Below are 26,056 nucleotides of genomic sequence, written 5' to 3'. Positions count from 1 at the left end.
CCCAATAATTCTTAACCAACTCAACTCACTCAATTAAAAACATACAAAATAATTACGGTACAAGTTTTAAAACACATAATACAAAAGAAAAAAAATAAAAAGAGAAAAGCGGAAAGAGGTTCCTCAAACCGTTAGAGAGCACTAATTCTTCAAACCATTACCACCCAAAGCTTGAAGAGGTTCTACCTTGGAGGTAGCGCTGGTATCCACCCCCGCCCCCCTCCCCTTAAAAAAAAGCGAATGATACCCACCTCCCTTCTTAAGAAAGCTAAAGTACTATGAATTAAAAAGAATAAAAAAATTTACTCGAAAGTTAGAGTGCTCAATGACTATCAATATAAAGTCATATCGACTTCTTCTTAGGTTATCAGGCTTTGGGAAGTGGTGCGGTATCCGAGTGTGGTACCGCCACCATGGAAGGGGAACACTGTCGTGTGCTATCTGAGGTGAAGTCTAGCCGCAGTGTGGCAAAATATGGCCGCACCTCCCCCCCTTCTCTCTCTCCTATTTATTTTTCTTTAGAAATCCATTTTTCTTATATTAAAACAAAACCCTTTAACGTCTATTTCCAATAAATATAAATATATAATTTTCTTTTTCTCAATTTAACACTTTTCTCTTCCATAAATATCTTGGTTTCTATTTTTTTCATTTAATTTTCTTTTCATTTAATGTAAAGATATCTAGATAATAATGTTTGTTAATAATAATGAATCTTTTTTATTATATAAACTATTAAGTATGGTTTTATGTTAATATGAGTAATGTTTTTTAAGTAATGATATGTTATGTTTTTGTTAAAATTAAAGTTTTTAGTTAATTTAAATCGTTAAAAAATGCATAGCATCATTTATTGGGTGTGGCAAAGAATCATATTTTTGTGGTAAAATATGATTTGATGTCTATGTGGCAATGCATTCACTTCTTGTAATCTCTTTTGTATGTTATGCCACTTGTCATTAATAATTTCATTTTGCTTCTATGTTTTCTTTCATTTGCACCCATCCTCCCTCTTGATATATATATATATATATATATATATATATATATATATATATATATATATATATATATATATATATATATATATATATCGTCAATAGTCCATATGGACGAGGCTCTTATGTAACTCAATAATAGTTCAAAAATAGAAGAAATGTCAAAACTCATTTGGAGATGATGGAAAAGTTTTTGATTTTTGCAATTATACCAATAACTAACACAAAAATTTGATGATTACCATGTTTTATTGAACTCTGCCAATCAACCATAATTTCTATCATCTGCAATACATGAAATCTATTATCAGAAACAAAGATGTTTCAAATAAGAATTGTAGGATTTATGGTATATTCATGCTATGTTATGAATCATTAACAAAACATGAACTCAAAAGGGTATGTATAGATCTGAGTACCAAATTTTCACAATCTTAAAAGATCAAGATCCTTGATGTATTTTTTAAGTGCCAAGTGCTAACAATATATGACCATTTGTAACATTCCAAAGTCATATTAAAATTTTTTATTTTTCCAAAACAACCCCAAGACAATAATTGTTTACAAAACCATTGTTTCAAAAGTGATAATCAATAATCAAAGTATCCCAAAATCCAAATAACATAAAATCCGAAGGATGTGCACGATCACGTCTTCGCCTTGCCACGGTCATCTGAAGTACTTGAAACAATAAATTGAAACTGTAAGCCAAAGCTTAGTGAGTTCCCCCAAAGTACCACCAGACAACATAACATATACAAACATTACATGTTGGGTCCAATCAGTCACCAGACTAGAATACCCTCAGGACCACAGCCAACGGGCTGGATTACCCCCGATCTAATCAGTCATCGAATTGGAATGCCAATATGCAATGGGTCCGCTCAGCCATCAGACTGGAATACCCTCAGGTCCACAATTATCCCCGGTCTGTTGGCTCACGCACATAGCAGTAAAGCCTCAACCTAAACCATAACATGTCAACATACAAATAACAAATAACATATAAATAGTTAACCGACAAACAAGCAGATCTACAGATCACTACTGCATAACAACATCCTATGTACCAAGACACAAATCTAACAGATTAGTATAAGATAGAAACATCCTCTATACCATGATACATAGTCAAATGGGCTTGCATTAGTGCATTCGACCTGCAACATCCTATGTACCAAGACACAAATCTAACACCGCTCCGACTATTAGCACTACTGGTCACCTATTCATTGGAGCATGACCAAACTTAACTTATAACAAAAATACCCAAAATACCCTTAGGTTAAACTTGGTCAAAACCTGGTCACAGTCAAAAAGTCAACCAAGTCAACTCAGTTGAGTACATTGGGCGTACTCAGCCTGTACGCAGGGCGTACTCAAGCTTGACTAGAAATTGGGGTGTTGAATGCGTACGCGCAATGTACCATTTGGTACGCCCAACGTACACGACGACTTCTTCACCCTTCTATTAAGAGCTTAATCCTTTAAGCAATTTCGTCCAAATTCCAGATCTTGTCATCAAATGTTGTAATTAACCATAAAGTTTCCAACTTTTATGGTCTTGCATGTCTATTAAGTATTAAGTGCTCAATACCTAAAACCCTAACTTCTTAACTCATTAAGACATCCTAGTTCATGCATGGAAGGAAACTAATGACCAAGATCACATTTTTATACTTCTAAACACACCAAAACGTCTGAAAAGACAGCTTATATGAATTAGAGTGATCTATACTCATAATACCAGCTCATGGGACCAAAAGAACACAAATTCATGGCTAAAAAAGATCTAATCAATACCTCATCAAGTTCAAAGCTTTTTACCTTCAAATGGTTTCAAATGATGATGTGATTCTGGATCCAAAGTGTTCCACTCTTCTAAGATGGTCTCCTATTCTTTCTTTTTCCTTCAAAGTCACCAACATACACACATAAATGGCTCAAGATGCTCTGAAAAGGAATAGGGTTTGCAAAGAGGTCGAAATAGGGCTTGGAGGCTGATGAATGAAAGAAGTCTTGAGAGTTAAGGATGTTTAAATTGGGTCTAAACCATAAAAACTAGGGATTGCGATTCTGCCACGTATGCCTAGTGCTTCGCCCAAAATTTACGAAAATGCCACTATGGGCCAATTTGCAAATAATTCTCATACATAAGGGTTAAAAATGTAATTTACCTAAATTATGAATGTTACACCCTTATTATAAAAATAATACCTCTAAAAGATTATAGAAAATGAAATTTGTAACATCTCATTTTCGCCTTATAATATAAACGACCATAGAGTCACGTAAATAAACCTCTTTGATAGATGACTACTTAGGAAAAATAGTCTTCAGGAACGTTGTAGTAATCACAAATAAGAGTGTGTGTATAGAGAACGTCTAAATTTGACTTCGTGAAGGGAAGTTATGAGTTTTAGGAGTTGGGGCATAACAGTGCGTGACACTGAAACTTAATTTAGGAAAGGTTGATTTTTGGGAAAAACAATCTAAACGAGAATTAAAAATGTCGTCGATATCTATCCGTCGATTTAAAGACAGTCAAGAATGGATATTGCATGCGAGAGTTATGATTTTTATACAGGTTTTAACAGTCCAATGCTGATAAAAATATAGATATAAAAATAAAGTGAGAATTAGATGAGAGAGTCTAAACGAAAGTTGTAGATCTCGTCGATAGTTACGCGTGTATATAAAGAATGTCGACAACAAATCTTGTATGAATTAGATATGATTTTTTGAATAGTCAGAAAATCCAACAAGCAAGTGCGCATGCCGACAAGGTGCGCGACACGCCTTTGATACACCACCAACTTGCCAACACACGTCACCACCCAGACAACGCCACGCCAGCACCGCCGACGATGTGTGCAGTACACATCCCGAATTCGCTATAAACTACAACTTTCAACCCCTTATTCCTCACACAAATTCTTACATTCTCTCTAGTTCTTTGAGTCCGGTTTTTGGAGTTTTTTCGGGAGTTTAAAAAGTTTCATTTTTAGTGAAACTCTCGAGCATCAGCGGGCCCGGGAATTAGAAGTCGGGTCGAAGTTCTGCCAGTGCAAATCCCAATTTTCGCTAGAAACTCACTGTAAGTTAGTCTACACATATATGCTTTTAGTGTAACTTATATTTATATTCATAGTCATTGTTATGTGTGTATGTGTATGTCTGTGTGTGTCTATATATATATATATATATATATATATATATATATATATATATATATATATATATAAAAGATCTATCAGTAATTCCAGTTATAATGATGATTGATCTACTAATGGGAGAGGGGTCTAGAAAGGTCACCTTGGCTTGGTTGTTGGATTTCAGAAAGGCTATAAGCCGAAATGACCATGTATTCCAACTGTCCGGCTTGGTTGATCTTTATTTGATAGAACTCTTGGTATTCATTGTGATTAGTGAAAGAACTAGCTTTCATTACCAAATCGTCAAAAGGCTAAACAGTATCATGCGGTTACCGTCGGTAGTCCAACATGGACTGCTTTACCGACGGTGAATACCGCCCCTCTCCCCTATTTTCAGCGGCGGTGAAGTGTCGGTGGTAAGGTTCCACCGATGGTAAAGATTTGAAAAATGGAACGTTGGAATGCTTTGTGACCATTGTTGCCATTAAATTCTTTTTTTTTTTAATTTTCCTTACCATCATAAATACAAACATAAAATAAAACCTATTCACTCAAACCTATATTACTTTTTTAAATACATTTACATACCTTTTCTAAAAAATCATCTCATAAGAATGGCAAATCCATTAAAAATTTGTAAGTCGTTGCTAACTGTTGGTCAGGCTGTTGTGAAATCATGGGAAATGATTATGGATATGGTAAAAGAATAAGAACAAGAAGAACAAGAACAAGAAGATGATGATGATAATAACGAAGTCCAACCTAGGACGTGGAAGATGCTTCTCAGAGATCGTTGGGATGAAAACACTCGTCTAATGGCACACTACTTCAATAAAAATTATGTTTACGGGGAACACCAGTTTCGACGTTGATTCCGAATGGCGAAACATTTATTTCTTCGTATAGTAGGTGATGTTACTAACATTTCTGAATATATTAGATAATGTCGAGATGCAAGAGGAGCAAATAGGTTTTCGAAAATTCAAACATGCACAATTGCGCTTCATCAATTAGCTTACAATTATGTTTCTGATTCATGGGATGAATATTTTCAAATGTCTGAGTGAGCTAGGGATAGTTGGATGAGTTTTGCAAATGCGTTGTCACTATTTACGATCCAAGGTATTTGCGTAAACCCACTTTTACTGGCGTCCAATCATTATATGCTCATCATGCTAGTGTTAATGGCTTTCCTGGTATGCTTGGAAGTATGGATTGTCTTCATTGGGGTAGGGTAGTTGTCCTAATGCATGGAAAGGGCAATTTACACGGCGTGATAAGTGTCACCCCATAGTCATACTTGAAGCTGTTGCGTCACATGAACTTTTCTAACACCCTAAAATATGAAGGTAAAAATTTCATTTTTAAAACAACCATAACACCCATTTATGATTTACTAAAACACTTAAAGGTATTTTATAATAAAAACAGTTATCAGAGTACAATCCCAAAATCTTAAGGTTGCCGAAAGATATCGGTATATGTGTTGCGATCAAGCCAGACTCTTCCCTTTCGAAACGGATGTACCTGAAACCATAAACAACAACTATAAGCACAAAGCGTAGTGATTTCCCCAAATACCACATACCATACATAACATATTAGTCATACATATCCAACATTCAATAGGAGGTGCTGTGTGCCAACCATAGTCTTGTCATTATGCCACGAGCCGTATCCTAGTCTTTCCTTGCCAAGTCGGGAGCAAAAACCATAGGTCTTACAAACAAGTGCCAGGAATCACCTCATTGTCTTCCATGAAAGCATCACAAAGACAACTAGCATACAATCTACAACTAACTATCTATTTAACTGCTAGAGTCTGAACCCTAGTCTTGCCAGTTTTGCCAAGAGCCACCTTCGGGTCTTTCATATAATTGCCAAGGGCCACCCCTTGGTCTTCCAATAATATAAACCAAATTGGTCGGCATTGGTGCCTTCAACCCATAGTACAGTGAGGAGACTCACCTCAGACAGCTGAAACCTACGGATAAAAATCTAACTGCAGATTCGCCAAAAGCCATGCACTATCAAATACCAAAATGACAACCCATCGATAACTAGATCTTGACTCACACTAAGAGTCCAAATAAGGGTAAAAGATCTTCTTGATGGGTTTTAGTCATAAGACATCCTATGTGCTCATACAAACCCTAATGCTTGGATCTAGGTTTCTCTATTGTACATGCAAGTTATCCAAGACTATAAACCCTAATTCTAGCATATGGAAATCGATATTAACATATAATTAGGTTTAAGATGTTACCTTGATTGTTATGTAGTAATAACAATCCCAATTCCTTCTTGAATTGACTTTGGAAGGCTTAGAGTCACAAGTGTCACTCCTTTAATGGCTTACAAACACCAAGAGCAAATGGAGAAGGTATAAAGAGAGAGGGGAGGTATTAGAATTCGTCTCTAGGACCTCCTGGGAAGGCATGGACGAATTCATGAGCCTTGGGGTCTTTATATAGGTGTAGAGATTAGGGTTTTCGTCCTTATCCTTATCTAGTTGCTTGCCCATCAAGTAACCATAAGATAAGCCTTGAAAATCCTTATCCTAGTCGAATTCTAAGGCCTTATCACCTTAAATTCGTCCAACCTATTAATAAGATAATCCTTACCTTATTTTGTAACTATCACATAATTACAATTCAGCCCCTCTAGTTTAATTAATTACACTTGATCACAAAATTAATTCTTAATTAATTATTGACCAATATTAATTAAACAAATATGATTTCTCCTTTAATATATTATTCTTATGACATATTAATAAACCATAATAACCTCTCTCTTTATTTATTTCTCCAATCAAGTTGTATTGGTGAAGGCAACCTAAAAGGACCATGCACCATCGGGTCAAGTACATACCAAAATAGTTATGGACTTAGACACGAATACAATAGTCTCCCACTTGGATAAGTCTAATAACTATTCTGCGTATGACTTCAGATCCTGATCTGCAATCGTAGCTTTCCAAAGCCGCTGTCAACTCTGATCCTATCAGATACGCGTGTCCTTAGATAAGGGATCATATATTCCTCCATTCTAGATATCATATGAGATATGATTTCAAATCATTCTCTTTGTACTATATCTCGATTCCCGATTTATGATGATTGACTAATTGAACAAATCAAATTAGCCCTAGCCCGGCCGAGCATTTACGTTTGTCATCACAAAATCATCGAGGGGCCCAAAGATATCGCTTTTATCCTACCTTGGATAAAAGGAACAGATAAACTTTGATACAATGCTTGCTTGTACTCACTCACCGAATCACACACAACAATATGTTTTATAACACCAAGTTACTAGTGCGTTTACATATTATCAATGTGCAACCGATTCGCAAGATACAACTCACACATCTCAGTTTCAAGAATATAAGATGTTATCGTCTCACCAATCACTCGTGATACAATTCATGGTGTGATCCAAGTGAGCTTGGGTTTAATCCAATGCTCCAATTCTCATTCATAAGCACTCATGAACGTTGCAGTAAACATTTGCTTATGTATAATACCTTATAGACAATCCATACACCAATTCATGACAGTCTTCATTCATATCTACTTCCAACATATGAACGACTGTGGCCCATTTGAATAATTCGATTATTCTTAATAAACTCAATTATTCTGGAAGTCAAAACATGCAAATGTGAAACACAAGAATAATACTAATCCCATATGGCCTCAACCCTTTGAGCATAAATAAAACACCTTTTATTTATCACCATATTGATTACTCATTATTTGTCGTTTCGGGTAATCAACTTCTTACTTGAATTATTACACTTATCCCATGCTCTTAGCATGCACACAATGTTTACCTATGGTTCTTACTTTTGAGAAATAGATCAAATTGAACACATTTCCAACCATTCTCATTTCAAAACTCCAAATCCTTTTTCATAAGTGTAAGAGTATCAAATACTTGCCACTTATAGAATATGCTAGATTCTAACACTTTATGCAACGATCCTTTCGTAATGTCACTGTACCAAAGTCACAAAGACTATTGCCAAATGATATTACAAAGTCCTCTATCGGAGATTGTTATAAGACAATTCTTTAGGTATGATGTCTCTCACTCAAAATACATTCCTTTGAACATCCTTTTGCATAAAATTTCCTAATCTTAGACATAGATTTTTTCAATATTCAATTCCCAATATGGACACGCTTCCATATGACAACTTATTCTTAATAGAATATTTTCTATTCATAATAATGTCGATATGGTCCATTCAATACCATGCTTCCAACTACTCACAAGCAACCAATCCTCGTCGAACTTTGGATTGTTCTTTGATAGTTGTTTAATTATTTTAGTCAAAACCAATTCTAGTTCCTTTTCCCTCTAAATGCGCTCGACATTTGGAAAATTTTAGAATGGTCAAACATTAAAGCATTTGCAATCGATCCTATACCCGAAACGTATGGGACACGACGCATAATGTTTTATTTGCTATGTTCTCAAAATTCGAATTGTGAAGAGGAATGCCGTAATCATAATCGAAATTTTAAGAACACACTATATACCTTTGGCTAAATTTATTAACATTTCTCAACCTAATCCTTTAGATTTGAAATGAAGCAAAATATTCTCTCTCTTTTAATTATAGCAAAACCACTATTCCATCCTTACGACTTTGTACATAATGACTCTTGTTTTCTATAATTAATATTGCCAACTTGCAATACTTGCCTTAATAATCATACAATCATATCATTTATGCTCCCACTATCATGATGATTATTACAAAACATAACACTTATGCCCCCACTAGCTTCGACATGTATTCATAAACATCTTAACTTTCAGAAAAACAATGCTTATTGAATATCTTGAGTTCATGTTTCTAATACTTAGTGCTTTGATAATCTTTTATCAAGGCTTCTTGACCTTATACACCTTTGCCTTCGATAGTTCATATGTGTGTCTAAACACTTAATACTAATTGCCAAACCTCACAATTCAAATTATAGAAAGGGATACCGTAACCATAATTGAATTCGAGAATGCAATTTTACAATCACTATCTTCTTAATATCTTTCTTAGTGAAAGCATTTCCTCACAATCATTTTCATGAAGGAGGAAATCTTATGACACTTAGATTTAAACGGTGTATGTGTTCCTATCCATGTGAATTTGTTAAGACTAAAGTTTACGACAAATTCAAACTCATATGGACCGAACTTTCTTAATCTTGATTTCTTGCCTTATAGTAGCACAGTTGCCCACCATGTCTTCCAAGTAGTTAAGCAACTCACCTTTTCCTATCAATGTACCTTTCATTGATTAAGGTGCTTTGCCTTTTATGCGTTCAAAATGAGAACTCATAGAACTCACATGCATAATTAACTCGATTGGATTGGTACAAAAACAAAATAATGTCAACACGATAGGTTGTAAACCTCAACTCATGTGCTAGTGATGATCGATAAGGTTTATTTGATTTGTTCTTGAAACCTTTCAAGACCATTAAGACTCCGACTTACTCCTTGACATATAAGATTCTCTTGTCAATAACCATTTCTTGACAAACAATTATCCAAGAGTTAGTGTAGCTCATATCAAAGTACTTCATAAATTGGTCCTAGTTGGTCTTTGTCTTATCCAAGACATCACAACTTTCCACATTTGATGAATGTTATAAACCTTACTTTTTCACTCGATGTCACAATCTTAACTTTAAGACTTGTTATTGGAACGAAGTATGATTGACTTATTGATTTAACCATTTCTTCAATTCTTGATTCGTCTTCTTAGACATACAATTGTACTAAGACTCATTTAGAGGATCAATTGAGATATGGTTCTTAATCATTAAGACCTATCATAAAGCATAAAAGGTACTCTCCCATCTTCTTAGAATGGAGAAACTTTTATCTTTCTGCCTACTTGATTCTTCTTATTCGTTCTGCTATTGATCTAAATCCTTTAATCAATTCAGAATTACACTTAATCTTGTAAGTATAATCATATTTACTAAACCTTTAGTAAATCATGATGAATATCTTTGTTACTCTTATGGCGGACTTGATCAACACACAACTTTGTGTATTCGATCTCCAAGTCCTTTACTTGACGCTTTGTCAATGAATTAGTCCAAATATGAAATTTCTCATTCATCGTGCAACCAAGTTGCATGATTCCAAGTTTCTGTCCAATTGAAACTTGGGCGATGAGAAACTCTCCCTATTTGGTAAACTCTCGACTTTCCACAAATAACATAAATAAGAATCATATCCATTTGTTGTTGAAATATGCAAACACCAATTGTCATAACGATTTCATTGCAAGGAAATAAACAAATAAATAAATAAGTCAAACAAAATTTTATTTTATTTATAAAAGCAGCGGAAAACATTTGTCCTTACAATGCAAAATCCATTGAAAACTATGTATTTCAAAAGAAAAACTTCTAACAACTCTATCATAACTATCTAAGCTCAAAATCTAATCTTCAAGTCCATGCGATCAAGATCCATTCCTTGTGATTAGATTCATCTTGCTCTTTCACCAAGCTTCCTTTCTTTTCACCGATCCTGTAAAACATTCAAATGCAATCTTATTACATTATGTATTAAGAATTAATGAATAGGAACTTAATGGAGTTAGTGGATTTTACGTGAAGCGCAGCCATACTCTTTGACTCTCCCATCTTCTAGACTCTTCAGGCTCTTTGGGCAGACTTGTATCCAACGCCCTTTCTTTTGGCAGCAAACGCAGGTCGGTTCTCCTAGAACGTCATCGGAAGCATGGTCGGTTGACTTTTCCAACAAATACGCTCCATTGCTTCACCAAATCGTTTCTGATTCAGCAGCAATGAGCATGTAAGTTAGGTCAATGAGGTTGTCATCATGATCCATCATATAATACTTTCTTTTGAACTCATTATATGATTCAGGAAGTAACTGCAAAACCCAATTCACAGCCAACTCATCTGGGAATGACACACCCAACATTATCAACCTATCAATGTGTGATTTCATTCCTAGAACGTGGGCACATACGGGTTTACCATCTTCATGTTTCATTTCCAATAGGGCCTTAGTGATATTGAACCTTTCAATTCTTCAATCTTGTGGGTTAGGGAGAACAATAGGAGGAGAAGGAGGAAGTGAAGCATGATTTCTCATTCCTCGATTGAATCGTAGAATACCATCTTCATGTGGAATGCTTGTTCCACGGGATTTGGGAAGACCATAGTTGTCGAACTTTGACATCTACAAAACGGGAGAAAAACAAATTCAGGTTAGTTGATAGATTGAGTCCTTTGTAAATCACCCAAATGAGATACTAAGGCCAGGACCCAACACAATATTCTACAACTCGGGAGAGGGATGCCGTAACCCTAATTGCAGAATATTTGAAGGTAAGTGAATGACGATTCACTAATTTCCACCACGAAAAACGAAAAAGAAATTTAAGTTTTAAATCTATGAAAACTCCTAGATCCTTTGACATTCATTGAATTTTCAATGGCATGTTTAAATCTCGATATGCCCCTCACAAAGCGGGTGTGAATAACCATGCAAACTTACATGGTGCCCTCACATGTTACAGTCACCTATTCGATGTGCCGGTAAACCACACACGCTCCACTGAACTATGACAAATATTGAGTCACCCTTTGCTACCATTGCTTAGAACCATTTAGTGTGTCGGTAAACCACACACGCTCCACTAACGTCTTCGCAAGGGCACAAAGTGTAATTTCATGGAATTGCATCAATTCACTTTTGCCTAAGTAACTAAGATTGGGAATTTTATGAAAACATTTAGTTACTTTAATAATTCATTATACTTATAATGGAAGGTTTCTTCCTATCCTACCCGTTTGGCTAACGACCCTCCGCTAGTCAAGAGTGCGGTGGGTAAGAGTGGATACCCATTCAATCGCCATTTTATAGGCAATTTCCTTAAAAACCTCTGATAGACCAGCTTCGTGAATGAGGCCTACTAACGGTAAGACTAACTTTTATTCATACATATATATAATGTTAGACTTTTAATGTTATATATAGTATAGGGTGTATTTTACACTTTTAAAATATTAGGTGGTCTAATTTAACAATTATACTTTTAATTCAAATAAATTGTAAACCTAAACTTTTATGGATTTATTAAACCTCTTTTAATTATACACTTTAATTAATTAATAAAACCATAAGGGTGTGATTTGAACTTTTTCAAAACTATACTAGAGTTTTAGAATTTAACATTCCTAATTAAACTTTTAATCAACTTTTAAATTCCAAAACTTGAGGGAAAGTTTTGAAACATTTCAACACATTAGGGTTTAGAATTTAAATATACATCAAAATTAAACCATTTAATCAAAATTTAAATTCCAAAAATTGAGGGCAAGTTTTGAAACCTTTTTCAAAACATTAGGGTTTCAACTATTTAAATTTCAAAACAACAAAACCTTTGGGTTCAAATTTAAACTATAAAACCTAAAGGGGAAAATATGAAACTTTTCAAACCACAAGGATCAAATAACAAATAATCTAAATTAACAATTAATCACATAATTATCCATATTTGATTTATTTAATGATTTCTTGCAAAACAATTTATCAATTTAGTCAAAATAATTAATCAATTATCACATAAGGAAACAATTATCTTATTAATTGATAAATATCTTCAATTAGATCAAGAATATAGTCAAATATATCATAAAATCGGATTTATATTGATCTAATATGATAAGGTAACTATCCCAAAGCAAAAACAGCAAGAAATCCCGAGATATACTCCATCTAACGAGTTGACTCGTCGAGTCTGCATGGACTCGGCGAGTTCAGCTATGGACTCGGCGAGTCCAGCCTCCAGAACATCAAAAATCGAATTTTTCAGATATACAATGCATCAATACAATTGAAACCAGTCTAGGCTCTGATACCACTGATGGGTTTTAGTCATAAGACATCCTATGTGCTCATACAAACCCTAATGCTTGGATCTAGGTTTCTCTATTGTACATGCAAGTTATCCAAGACTATAAACCCTAATTCTAGCATATGGAAATCGATATTAACATATAATTAGGTTTAAGATGTTACCTTGATTGTTATGTAGTAATAACAATCCCAATTCCTTCTTGAATTGACTTTGGAAGGCTTAGAGTCACAAGTGTCACTCCTCTAATGGCTTACAAACACCAAAAGCAAATGGAGAAGGTATAAAGAGAGAGGGGAGGTATTAGAATTCATCTCTAGGACCTCTTGGGAAGGCATGGAAGAATTCATGAGCCTTGGGGTCTTTATTATAGGTGTAGAGATTAGGGTTTTAGTCCTTATCCTTATCTAGTTGCCTGCCCATCAAGTAACCATAAGATAAGCCTTGAAAACCCTTATCCTAGTCGAATTCTAAGGCCTTATCACCTTAAATTCGTCCAACCTATTAATAAGATAATCCTTACCTTATTTTGTAACTATCACATAATTACAATTCAGCCCCTCTAGTTTAATTAATTACACTTGATCACAAAATTAATTCTTAATTAATTATTGACCAATATTAATTAAACAAATATGATTTCTCCTTTAATATATTATTCTTATGACATATTAATAAACCATAATAACCTCTCTCTTTATTTATTTCTCCAATCAAGTTGCTTTGGTGAAGGCAACCCAAAAGGACCATGTACCATCGGGTCAAGTACATACCAAAATAGTTATGGACTTAGACACTAATCCAACACTTCTTACCGTTCCTCTAACTTGGTCCAAGGCCAAGGCCCAATCTAGATGACCCAAAATCCTAAAATCTACCATAAGCACTTAAGGCCCAAATATGGCCCAATTTTCTAAATTGGGCCCAATCCCTTTTATGGGCCTTCACCCAAGAGATTCCAATAAAGCCTCAATAGCCCAACATGGCCCAAGACAACCAAGCCCATCCTACCCTACAGTCGAAGCCCAAAACAAGAAACACAAGCCTGCTGAGTACGCGGGGCGTACTCAGCCTGTACGCTAAACGTACTACATGAAAGGCTTGTACACGCAACGTACAAACTTGTATGCCCAGCTTACTCACCAATCATGACCAACTTTTCCAATTCAGCTCTTAATCCATTAAGACCTTGATCCAAACTCATATATGACTTCTCCAAGGTGGTTAATCACATAAAGTTGCCAACTTTATGTGTATGCATGGCTTAATGGGGACCTGGAGCTCAAAGGAGCTTAATAAATGACTTAATACATGGATGAGACCAAAACCACCATAAAGTTTGCACCTTTATGCACAAGGAAGCCTTAACATGTCCAGATTTATAAGGCTAAGTTCCAGAAACGTCCTTAATTCCCAATCACCTACCAAAGGACCAAAATGACAAAAAACATGCCAAGGAGAAGATCTAAGAAATGAAATGACAAGGTTTGAACTTTATACCTTACAAGCCACCAAAAGAGGATGAGAAAGTTGGATCTCAAAGCCCTCCTCCAAAGAACAAGTCTTCAAGATTCTTCTTCTTCCAGATACACAAAACCCACCACAAAAACTTCACAAGAGCTCAAGATTACCAAACATGGGGTATGGAATGAATTAGGGTTTTTAGGATATAGAGGTTGGCTAAGAAATTATCAAAAGAGGCTAACATGTGGCTTATATAGGGTACAACTTGAAAAATCAGGGTTTTCTTAACTCTCCCTCGTACGCCTAGCGTACGAGGCTACAGACCCGCGACCAACATCTACTAGTACGCTAAGTGTACATCAGAGGTACGCCCTGCGTACTACTTATAAGGGCCAAAACACAATTATTTCAATTTTGAAGGGCAACAAGGAACATCTCCATTTCCAACCATTACACCTTTGGATTTGGAATGCATTTTTGGTGCTCCCGACTTAAACAACGATATTAATGTTCAGACATGTCGCCCATATTCAATGAGTTTTGTGATGAACCTGCACCTAACCGTCCATTTCAAGTGAATAGAATGACGTACGATTATGGGTATTATCTTGTTGATGGTATATACCCTGAATTTGTCGTGTTTGTAAAAACGCTCACATGTCCCTATGATCCAAAACACAAAAAGTATAAAACATTCCAAGAAAAGGTTAGGAAGGATGTCGGACGAGCATTTGGAGTCCTCTAGAAGCGTTGGCGCATACTACAACATCCGACTCATCCTCGAAGTGTGGAAAATTTTACTCGTTTTATGTATGCGTATATCTTTTTACATAATATGATTTTGGAAGACGAGCACAAAATAATTTGTCTGTTTCAACCAAATGACAATGCATCCTCAAGTGCGCCAATACCATATGGTTCCATCCCATGGCATGCAAGAAGAAGGGTGGTACGTGACAATCAAAAACACCACGCGCTTCGAAAAAATTTGAAGGAACATATATATCGGGTTAATGAAATTGATTTAAATGAACTGACTGACAATGATATCGGTGAATATTCGGAATGAAAGATTTTATTAAGTTAGTAAATTTAATTTTTATTTTATATAATTGTTAAATCAAATGTAATGTTTTTAATTTATGAAATGTTATGTTATTTTAATTAGTATTTATTTTTATGTTTTATGTAATTTTTCAGATTTTTGAATTAGAAAAAATGTTGGATTAGGTGTCTAAGCCCATAACAATTTTTGGTATGTACTTGATTTGATTATGAACATGGTCATTTTGAGTTGCCTTCACTCATGCAACTTGATAAGATGACAAAAGTAAAGAGAGTAGAATTTATTGTATGAATAATAAATTGGTACTCGGAAATGGTTTTATTAATATATTACAAGATTAATATAATATTTGGAAATCATATTATTTAATTAGTATTGATCAGAAATTAATTTAGTGATCAAGAGAGCCTGATTAGATAATTAGGGGGACTGTTATGCAAATCATTAATAGTTGCATAATTGGGCTGATGGACTCCATACAGTGGAGTGGACGAAATTTATGGGGAAGCCCATAAGATTTCGTCCATGGGCTCTAAGGAAGGAGTGTGTGGGCTGCTTGTTGCCTAAGTTAGGTATTAGGGTTTCCACCTAAAAACCCTAGCAACCACAGCTATATATAGGACCCCATACAAGGGGATTTTCGGATTACGCATTCAAAAAAAGAAACCCTAGCCGAAAGCCTTCTCTCATAAGTCATCTTTTTGCATTGGGTGTTTGTGACTCCATTAGAGGTGCAACACTTGGGGCACTAGGCTTTCAGAAGTCAAAATCAAGAATGATTAAACTTGTTATTGCTACATAACAAAAGAGGTAAAGATTCTAACTCTAATCATATGTGATATTCAATATATGTATGTTAGTCATAGGCTTATTGCTTTGGTATTCATAGTTGTATGTTCAAATTAAAAAAACCTAGATCCAAAGCAATTAGGGTTTCATGCACCATAGGAATGATGTTATGCTCAAAACCCAACAAAAAGTTGGTAGTAATAATATTTAGTTTTAATATAAGGTCACTCCTGAGAAAATAAATATTCACAAAGGCCCACGACAAACCATAAAAAATGTCCTTATGGTTATTATAAGTTTTTATTTTTAAATAAAAATATATAATAAAAAATTGAACTTTGTGCAGCTGCCTATTTTGCATCCCTCGACTCCCCATGTTTAAATAAAAATGCAATTAAAAGTGAGTTCTATGTGAAAGAGTGAAAAAAAAAATGCATGGTAATCATTTTTTTTTTTTGATAGAGGTTATATAATAATAATAATATGGGTTATAAAATATTGTAGTGGTGTGTGACGGCCTGTAGCTTAGAACGAGTGAGGTGTGGTGCCCCACACGCTAAAAAGGACGGCCATGTGCATTAATTCCGTCAGCAACGTTTGAATAGAGTATACACGTATTTATGAGCATGGTCTATCTTAGGGAAGAAACTCTAAACTCTTAAGGGGGAACCATGAAGACAATGATAGGTACAAAGGGTTACATCATTATTTACAAGAAAATAAGTTGAATTTGATTAAAAGTTATCTAAAATAAGAATGCTATATTTTTATATACATAATCGAAACAAACATCTCGTATATGAACCACGAAGTAGGGTGTTTGAATGTGTCATTAAATTACTCATTAATATGTGTTATAAAATTTTCAATTATTTATAATAACCAAATAAAAATTATGAAAAAGTTTATACAAAATTATTATCCCCTTATTAAATGAAGACTTTTTGCCACATGTCAATCTGTGATGAGTTTTGACACTTATCATTTAATGATATTTATGAAATAAATATTATCCACTTGTTAATTTTTGATTTGTTTTAATTATTAAAATTAAAGTCATATACTTATATATATATATATATATATATATATATATATATATATATATATATATATATATATATATATATATATATATAAATATTAAATATCATATATATGATATTAAATTGCAATAAATACGTTTCTTCCTTTCTTATTTTAAAATTGTACATTAAAAAATATTTTATGTTTATATTTTAACGTTTAATCTTTTTTTTTTAAATCAACCTATGCAATACACGGGTCTCACACCTAGTTTTTAATAGATATAAACTGTTTTACCGTAGCTCAATTATTTCTAGGAAAAGATGTTGGAGGTTCAATAAAAATAAAATAAAATAAAATAATATGGGTGCTGACATATTTTAATTAGAGATGTCAACATGGATAAACAGGATGGAGAGTGCATCTCTCACACCTATCCCTAAAATTTCCCTTGTTCCCCTGCCTCCGACCCTGAATTCCCCTTATTACGCCCCTGCCCTCATTAGCGTTCCCCCGCCCCCCGAATGATTTTCAGCTGCGTTTTTTTCAGACAAAAAGAAATTGTTGTTTGGGCTAACAAACAATGTTATTTATAACAAAATTTTACATATTAAAAACAAAAATGTTACGACATCTCATAAGCATTATACTAACAACTTACAAACATTTTTTTTTAAAAAAGTTGGATGCTCAAAATAATGTCATTATTTATTATATTCGTATATATATATATATATATATATATATATATATATATATATATATATATATATATATATATATATATATATACGGGGTCCCCATGAGGGTTTCGGACTTTCGGTATGAGACTGTCCACCCCACCCTCGAAATTAAGACGAGGGTTAACCTTTCCCTCGCCCCATCTCCTATTCTTAAACAAATACCCCAACGAGACGGGCCCCCACGGGAAAGGGGTCACACGAGACTTTTTGACATCCCTAATTATAATCATGATGAGTTGTTGAATAATGAATACGTTCTATTTACCCGAGTCTAGGACCATTCAAGGTGTCCTGATTAAGATTGCTATACTTCTTTAAATTCTTTTTATAACATTTAAAACCTTTTTATTAACGTGATTCATAATTATATGTATATATTAACTGTTTAATAGGGGCGTTGGTAAAAACAAGCTCTTTTTTATTACTTAGATTTCATAAAAAGCAAAAAAGTCTCTGTTTTTGTTAATTGTTTGAATATTAAGACGTGTTCTGTACACAACGTTTGAAAGATTTTGGTTTGTAACTTTTTAAAAATGCTCGTTAAAAAGAAAAAAAAAAATTTCATTTGGCAACATAGAGGTGTACCTTTTAGTCTAAATAAAGCTCTCCAAAATCAAAAACTACATAGAAAAACTTTCAACAAAACGCTTTAAACTCAAATGTCATCCACTACCAGCTAATTTTGTTGAGTGCACATTAACTTTTTTTTTATACATAGAAGTAAATCTATTTAATTAAAAATAAGTTTTGGATAATCAAACAAAACATTAAAAAAACGAGTATATATATATATATATATATATATATATATATATATATATATATATATATATATATATATATATATATATATACCCAAAAAATAAAAGACTTTTAAATTAGAAAAATAAAGATTTGTTAAAGCGGGCATGAGCACATACTCAATTTTAATTTCTTAGAACCGAAACCGTGACCAAAATTTTTTGGTATAGTGGAATCGAAATCATGTTTGAATCGGAACAAGAAAAAATAAACGAAAAATATTTAATTTAATTGAAAATGTAATATAGATAAAAAAAAATATAAAGAATTAAATAAATTAAAAAATAATATCAATTAAATAATAATTTGAATTTAAATGCTTAATTTAATAAAAAAAATATTAATAATTATAGATCAAATTATAAAAAAAATCATTCAAAAAAGAAAAGAATATAAAAATATAAAAGTTGATAAGATTAGATGAGATGGAGCTGACAAAGGTTTTTTATTTTTTTTAAGAAACCCTTAAAATATAAAATAATTGTGTTCAAAAAGTCATAATAAAAAAACTATAAATAAGCAGATAACTTTATATTTATTCCAAAACTATATTTTATTATAATTTTGCTAAGTCACCACATGGGTTTAACCCAACATAAATAACGATGGATCATTAGCTCATTTTATAAGAATGAATGATTTACCAAATCAACCTCTTGTATTTAATTAGTCTCTTTCCATCCATCAGATTGTTTCGGTGCCATGCAACTCAAATAGACCATGTTACTCTCGGGTCAAGTACATACCAATTATAGCTATGGGCTTAGACACTAAATCCAACAAGATCATCTTTGAGGAGTGAAACTCTTTGGATCCAGAAAGCAACACCTTTTGGCGTCATTTAGAGGTAAAAAGATATGAACTTGATGAAGCTATGCTTAGATCTAGTTTGGCCATGAAAGTTGGGTTCTTTTGATCACATTAGTTTGGTATTTTGAGTATGAGCTACTCTTATCCGTTTAAGGTGCCCTTTCAGACATTTTGAAGTGTTTAGAAGCATAAAAATGTGGTCTTGGTCATTAATACCCTACCATGCATGAGTTTTGTTGTCTTAATGGGTTAAGATGTTAGGTTTTTTAGTATATAGCACTTAATGGCCACGCAATACCATAAAGTTGGAAACTTTATGGTCAATGACAACATTTGGGGCGTGGATCTGTAATTGGACATAAGGGCTTAAGTATTAAGCACTTAATAAGTTGGGAAAGAATCCAAGTGCATACGTTGGGAGTACCAAATGGTACGCTGCGCATACGCGGTCCAAGCCCTCGCACTGGTGAACATCTGAGTACGCCCCAGGTACTGGATGAGTAAGCCCAACGTACTCGGCTGAGTCAACCCGGTGGACTTTTGACTTTTTAGCTTTGACTAGAGTTTGACCAAAGTGTATTTTGGGTATTTTGATATTAAAATTAGGTTGGTCAGTGATTTGAATAATAGGCTACGGTAGAGCTGGTATTCGGAGCAGAGATTTATTCGGCTTTTGTTCGGACTGAGATGTGATTTTTCATCACTGTACTCATGGGTCGAAGGCACCAATGCCGACCTACTAGATTATGTATCTTGGTTATAGGATAATGTTATGCTAGTATATTATTGATTAGTAGATCTGTATGATTATCTGTATTTGTTGGTTATGTGTTTATGTTTGTCTGTTACATATGTCCACATATTGTGGTTAGATTGAGGTGGTCTTGCTTTTGTGCTGAAGGTCAAGAAACCAGGGGCGGTCCGGATAGGCTGTAGCCCTGCGAGGCGGTCCAGTTAGGACGAAGGTCTGTAGAGTGGTCTAGGGGACTTGTTAACGTATCCCACTAAGAATACATCAATTGTAAAGAGCTCACATATGATAGATGTGGCAGTCAAGGATCGATGTACGCCTAACACTGAAACCACGCTCTCGCCCCTCGCGATCTCATGAATATTCCTTGGCGCCCAAGAACTAAAGCCCACTCGGAGACAAAATAGTACCAGTCGTCTCCCAGAGCGACAAGTGTCATGCTTAGGGCCACGACTCCTGATAACTCTGCACCAACATAATCTAATCAGCAGTGGAGCACGATCCGCCAATCGGACGCCTCCACGTCCTTTCGGCCTAAGAGGGACCGAAAGGTATTGTTAGGATCTTTTCCCCTCCATGACAGGTATAAATAGAACCCCTATTTTCCAGGAAAGGGGATCTCCACTTACTCACTCTTTAGTTAAATCCATATTCTCTCGATCAAACACTAACTTCACTATCGGAGCTTCGTTCCGGGAACCCATCCCGGACGACGACTGGCGACCTTTTTCTCTGTGTTGTGATTCCCATGCTTAACTCCATTAAGACGAAGAAAGGCGACGTTATGTCCGGGGAAGATATTACAACAATAGGTTGTAGGCCCTATGAAGCGGTCCGGTCAGGCTAAAGGCTCATATTTGCATGCTTTGATTGTTATGTTATGTGATGGTACTTTGGGCAAGCTTTGACTTACAATTTTAATTTATTGTTTTAGGTGCTTCAGACGATCGTGGGAAAGTAAAGGGCCTGATTGTGCACATCTTCCTATTTTCATGATATTGATTTTTGGGACACTCTAATATGACTTTACTTTTGAAACAATGGTTCTTTTTTGTAAACAATTATAGATAATGGTTGTTTTTGAAAATTTTAATTTTTCATGACTTTTGGAGTGTTACAAATCTTCTCCAAATCATGCGTGCAAGTCATATCTAGGCTAAGAAAAAGATTTGACAATTTTTTTTTTTTTGGGAATTTACATGTATACACAATCATCAGTTATATGGACTGTTAATGAGCACAATCAACAATTATGTGGAGTGCAAACGTGCACAATTAGCAATCATAATTGTTGATTGTGCTCATCAGCAATTCATGACTGTTGATTGTGCTCATCAACAGTCCATATGATTGCTGATTGTGCACATCCACGGTCTATATAACTGTTGATTATGGATTTGTCTTAATCGTTGGTCTAGGAGTCCATTGATGGTTTTGGTTTTGAAAAATGATGATCGGATTATGAGTTTTTCAAGTTCTCACAAATCTTCTAGTTTAAAAGAATTTACGTGTGTGTGTGTATATATATATATATATATATATATATATATATATATATATATATATATAGATATTCAAATCTTGGATATCAAACTAAACTTGAAGAGAAAAAAAAATAATAATATTTCTTAAATTCTCAAGATGAAGATGATGTTTGAAATACAAAGAAAAAATTGGGATTTTAAGAAATTATATTGCTTTTACTGAAATCTACAATGAACAAGTTAAAAACATAAGAAAAAGTAAAGATAAATTACTAAAGTTGAAAAACCGAAAATATTCAACATTTTGGATTGAAGGTAATAAAAATAATTTTTAATTGGTTATCCTTTTGAATTTATAAGATAAAGATGCCTTTATTTAGTTTTATGACCGTGTGATATTATTTTAAAATTTGAAATTATGAATTTGAAAAAGACGCTTGGATTAGCCTGAGCCCCCACACATTCTTTTGTGGGTCAAAAGTGGGAAAACTTGTGCGGTCGTCTTCCTCCTCCAACTGTGTAATCCCAGCTAACAACGTCATCTCTCTACTCTGTCTCTTTGCATCTTCTTGCAAGTTTTCTTTGCCCCTAATTTACCCCATTTCAAAATTCCTTTCGTTTCTCATTCCTATACAATCTTCTGTCAATTCCTTTCCTTTAATAGTTAAAACCTCCTCCAGTAATCTCTCTCCTTTCCACACTTATCTTTTCCCCATAACTATTCTCATAACCAGACCGGGGTTTTCGTTCCACCTAAATCGGCACCTTCTACAGATCACAAACCCCCGTAAGTTTATGCCTTCTCATCACCGCTTATGCAAAGTTTTTGTTGCGGGTTTATACAACTGTTTGGATCTTGAATTGGGTTTTATTTGTTGTTAACCTTTTTTTGTTGTTTATGTATGCTTTGTGTTGCAGTTTTTGTTTTAAGAAATCCTCCATGGAAGCAAGAACTGGTTTTAGCATCATTGCTGAGCATGCCACTCCGAACAACCAAATTCTGTGGTTGTCTTCAGTTTTTGGGGGCTTTGTGATGTGTAAATTTGTAAGAATTTTTCCTCGGTAGCTTTGTCAGTTCGAATTTTAGGTAGTGATCATATGCCTTCTTAATTCTTATAACAAGATTAAATTGCAATTTCATTCAGTAACGTGTTCCCCGTTAATATTGTTATTGAATTCTTAGTTGAAAAATGAATGTAGCAGTAGACATCCAAACACCTCCTCTTTTAATGTCTATATCTTGATCTGATTTATTTTTCTTGAATTCTAAGAGGGTTATGTTTTCTGTGATGAAGGCATATGAATTAACAGGCGTAATTAGTCCCCTGATCTTCAAAGGTTTTATCAAACTTGAAAACTCCAAGAAACTTGAATGGAAAAACCGGTTATATTCCTTATCATATTTTTCTAAGCATTTTGTTACCTAGAGAATCATTATGTTAGCTAACTAACTTGATCTTATAACTTGTGTTTTTAGTGGCTTCTCGACTTTCCATGCAATTTTTGCAGCCATTGGTGCTCTGTACTTTTTGGTCTTCTCAGATCTTTTTGATGAGAACACCCAAAACCAACAAGTGTTGCTCATCAACCGATCATCTGCATCATTGGACACTTTACTTGCGGTATTTAGTCCTCATTTCTGTAACCTTTTTTGTGAAATTAGTCTTTATGCATTAAGTCAAAATTTAAGAGATGCTCATATATAACTTACCAGATTAAGTTCTATTTCTATTAAAATCAAGTATGTGTTTCATTTGTTGTGGTATTGTTGCAGATGTCTATTGGTTATTTCTTGTCGGATTTGGCGATGATTATATGGACATATCCAACTTTAGGGGGTTTCGAATATGTAAGTATACAATTGCCTTCAAATCATAGGCTCATGGAAGCTTGTGGCCCTTGCTAATGTCATAAATAGTTAACGAACTTTTTATTTTTTCACAAATTAACCATTTAAGGTACTTTTTGTAGAAACAATGGTCAATGATGTTTTGTAAAAAAAAAGAAACAAATAGTTTGTTACTCATTTATAATATATTTTAGGGGCTCCTCTACCCAACTATAAAGTGATCAAAGTAGGCCAACTAACTATTAAATTGGTGCCCTTCACATTAAATTCGGTCTAATATGACGACCCTTAAATGATCATTATGCCCTTGAATTGAATTTTGCTTTTGAATTAATCAAAAAAGTAAATTATAAATTTGGTCCATATACACCATTTTTTGCAAGTTTGTTTGTTTCGTTTTTTTTTTTTTTTTCAAATTTGCCTCTATGAATTCATATTGTTGTTGGAGCGTTAAATTTGACTCTTTTCATCTGTTAAAATGGCCATTTACCATTGTATTAAACCCGGAAATGACTATTCTACCCTTGTATTAAACCCGGAAGAGACCAAATTGGTAATTTACATGTAATTTTATTATAAAATTATTTTCTAAATTATAAGAAATAGTTTTAAAATGATATTCAAGACATTTTGTTTTGATTTCATCATGACATCATTCATGTTGTCGCAGATATTGCACCATGGGCTGTCTATGTTGGCCATGGGTCAAGCCCTTTTAAGTGGCCAAGTTCAGTTCTACATCCTAATCGTTCTTTTCACGGAGATCACCACACCCTTTGTCAACCTAAGATGGTAACGCTTCAAAGCTCCATGTATATTTTCGCATTCAAAGTCCAGAAATCGATCATAAGAAAGATATGCATATGCATATGCAAATGCAGGTATCTGGATGTCGCTGGTAAGAAGAACTCGACGCTTTACGTGTTGAATGGCGTCGCAATGTTTGCAGGGTGGTTGGTAAGTCTGTCGTGCCCTCGAAAATTAGGGTTAGTTGACAAAAAAACAGAAACATCGGTTAATGGGATAAATCTATTCAATTTATGCAGGTTGCAAGAGTCATCTTGTTCGTCTACTTTTTCTACCACATGTTTACACACTTTGATCAGGTAAAATTGCTTGAATCTCATGGATTTTTGATAGTCGGAAGTCGGAACCACCGTTGACCGCCCTTTTTGTTGTGTGTTGGTTTCAGGTGAAGCTAGTTTATCCGATGGGGTATTACAGCTTGCTGACGATTCCGCCGGCGTTGGCGGCGATGAATTTGATTTGGTTTCGGAAGATCGCCAAAGGATTGATTAAAACTCTCACCAAGTCAAAAGGCCATAGCCATAGCAGCTGAAGATGATTGATGATGCCCTTGTATTCATTCACTCACTATTTTTATGCAACATCGTGTTTAACTTTTTTGTTGCAAACCTGCCGTCTTTCGAGAATTCGAGCAAATATGCAAGAAGACAGTAAGACACCCAACCCAAAATTTGGAAATCCGACGATTTTAAGCCAAAGATAGTTTTTTTTTTTTTTTTTTAAATATATTTTTTCTGTTTATAATAAAAATAAAATACCATTCAAATAGCCTATAACTAAGTTTAATATAAAATTGAAGTATTTTAATGAAATGAAAAAGTACTAACTACCGTCAAATATGTAAAACTGAAAATACTAACGTCAACTACCAGTGCTGGTCCAGTGAGTTTCACAAAATTTAAACAAGTGTCACTTTGAAAAAAAAAATACCATTGAGTTCCACAAAACTTAAACAACATAAAAATATGTTAACTCTTCAAAAAAAAAAATTTCATTTTCTACAAAATTAAACAATATAAAAAATGTTATCTTTTATTAAAGTTCTTTTTTTTGTTTGCTACAAATACTTGCTAAATAAAATACATCAGAAGTGAATAAAATACATCGAAATTCTCTGTAAATATGGTGTGTAAGTTTTCTAATAAATAAATATCTTAAAAAACTATATGAAATGCAATGCAATTGCCAATTGGTACTCTCAAAACTCAATATCAACTTCTACCCTTCTCTATTCTTGCCAAAGACTAACACGATTTACAGTTAAGACCTTCGCCAGTGTAGTCAATCACACAGGTTTTCATATGTAACATGGGCAAGATATGTTAATGAGACGAGTTTTGACCTTGATTCACTCCAAATCTATAAAAATTTAACGGGTTTGAATTTTAAT

General features: G+C 34.1%; 1 protein-coding gene across 1 annotated transcript; it reads left to right on the top strand.

Annotated features, from left to right (window-relative positions):
• The first annotated feature begins 22,464 nt into the window (after positions 1–22,464).
• On the top strand, positions 22,465–25,364 carry LOC145055406 (uncharacterized). The gene is made up of 9 exons (XM_079003714.1): positions 22,465–22,797; positions 22,929–23,055; positions 23,306–23,394; positions 23,488–23,632; positions 23,785–23,859; positions 24,530–24,651; positions 24,741–24,816; positions 24,906–24,965; positions 25,052–25,364. The coding sequence occupies exons 2-9, from the start codon at positions 22,951–22,953 to the stop codon at positions 25,196–25,198; spliced, it is 819 nt and encodes a 272-aa protein (XP_078859840.1). The 5' UTR covers positions 22,465–22,797; positions 22,929–22,950; the 3' UTR covers positions 25,199–25,364.
• The last annotated feature ends 692 nt before the right edge of the window (positions 25,365–26,056 follow it).

This window comes from Lactuca serriola, chromosome 5, assembly GCF_051521515.1.
Source record: "Lactuca serriola cultivar US96UC23 chromosome 5, Lser_US96UC23_V15, whole genome shotgun sequence".
Classification (NCBI taxonomy): Eukaryota; Viridiplantae; Streptophyta; class Magnoliopsida; order Asterales; family Asteraceae; genus Lactuca; species Lactuca serriola.
This window is presented reverse-complemented; position numbering and strand designations above follow the sequence as displayed.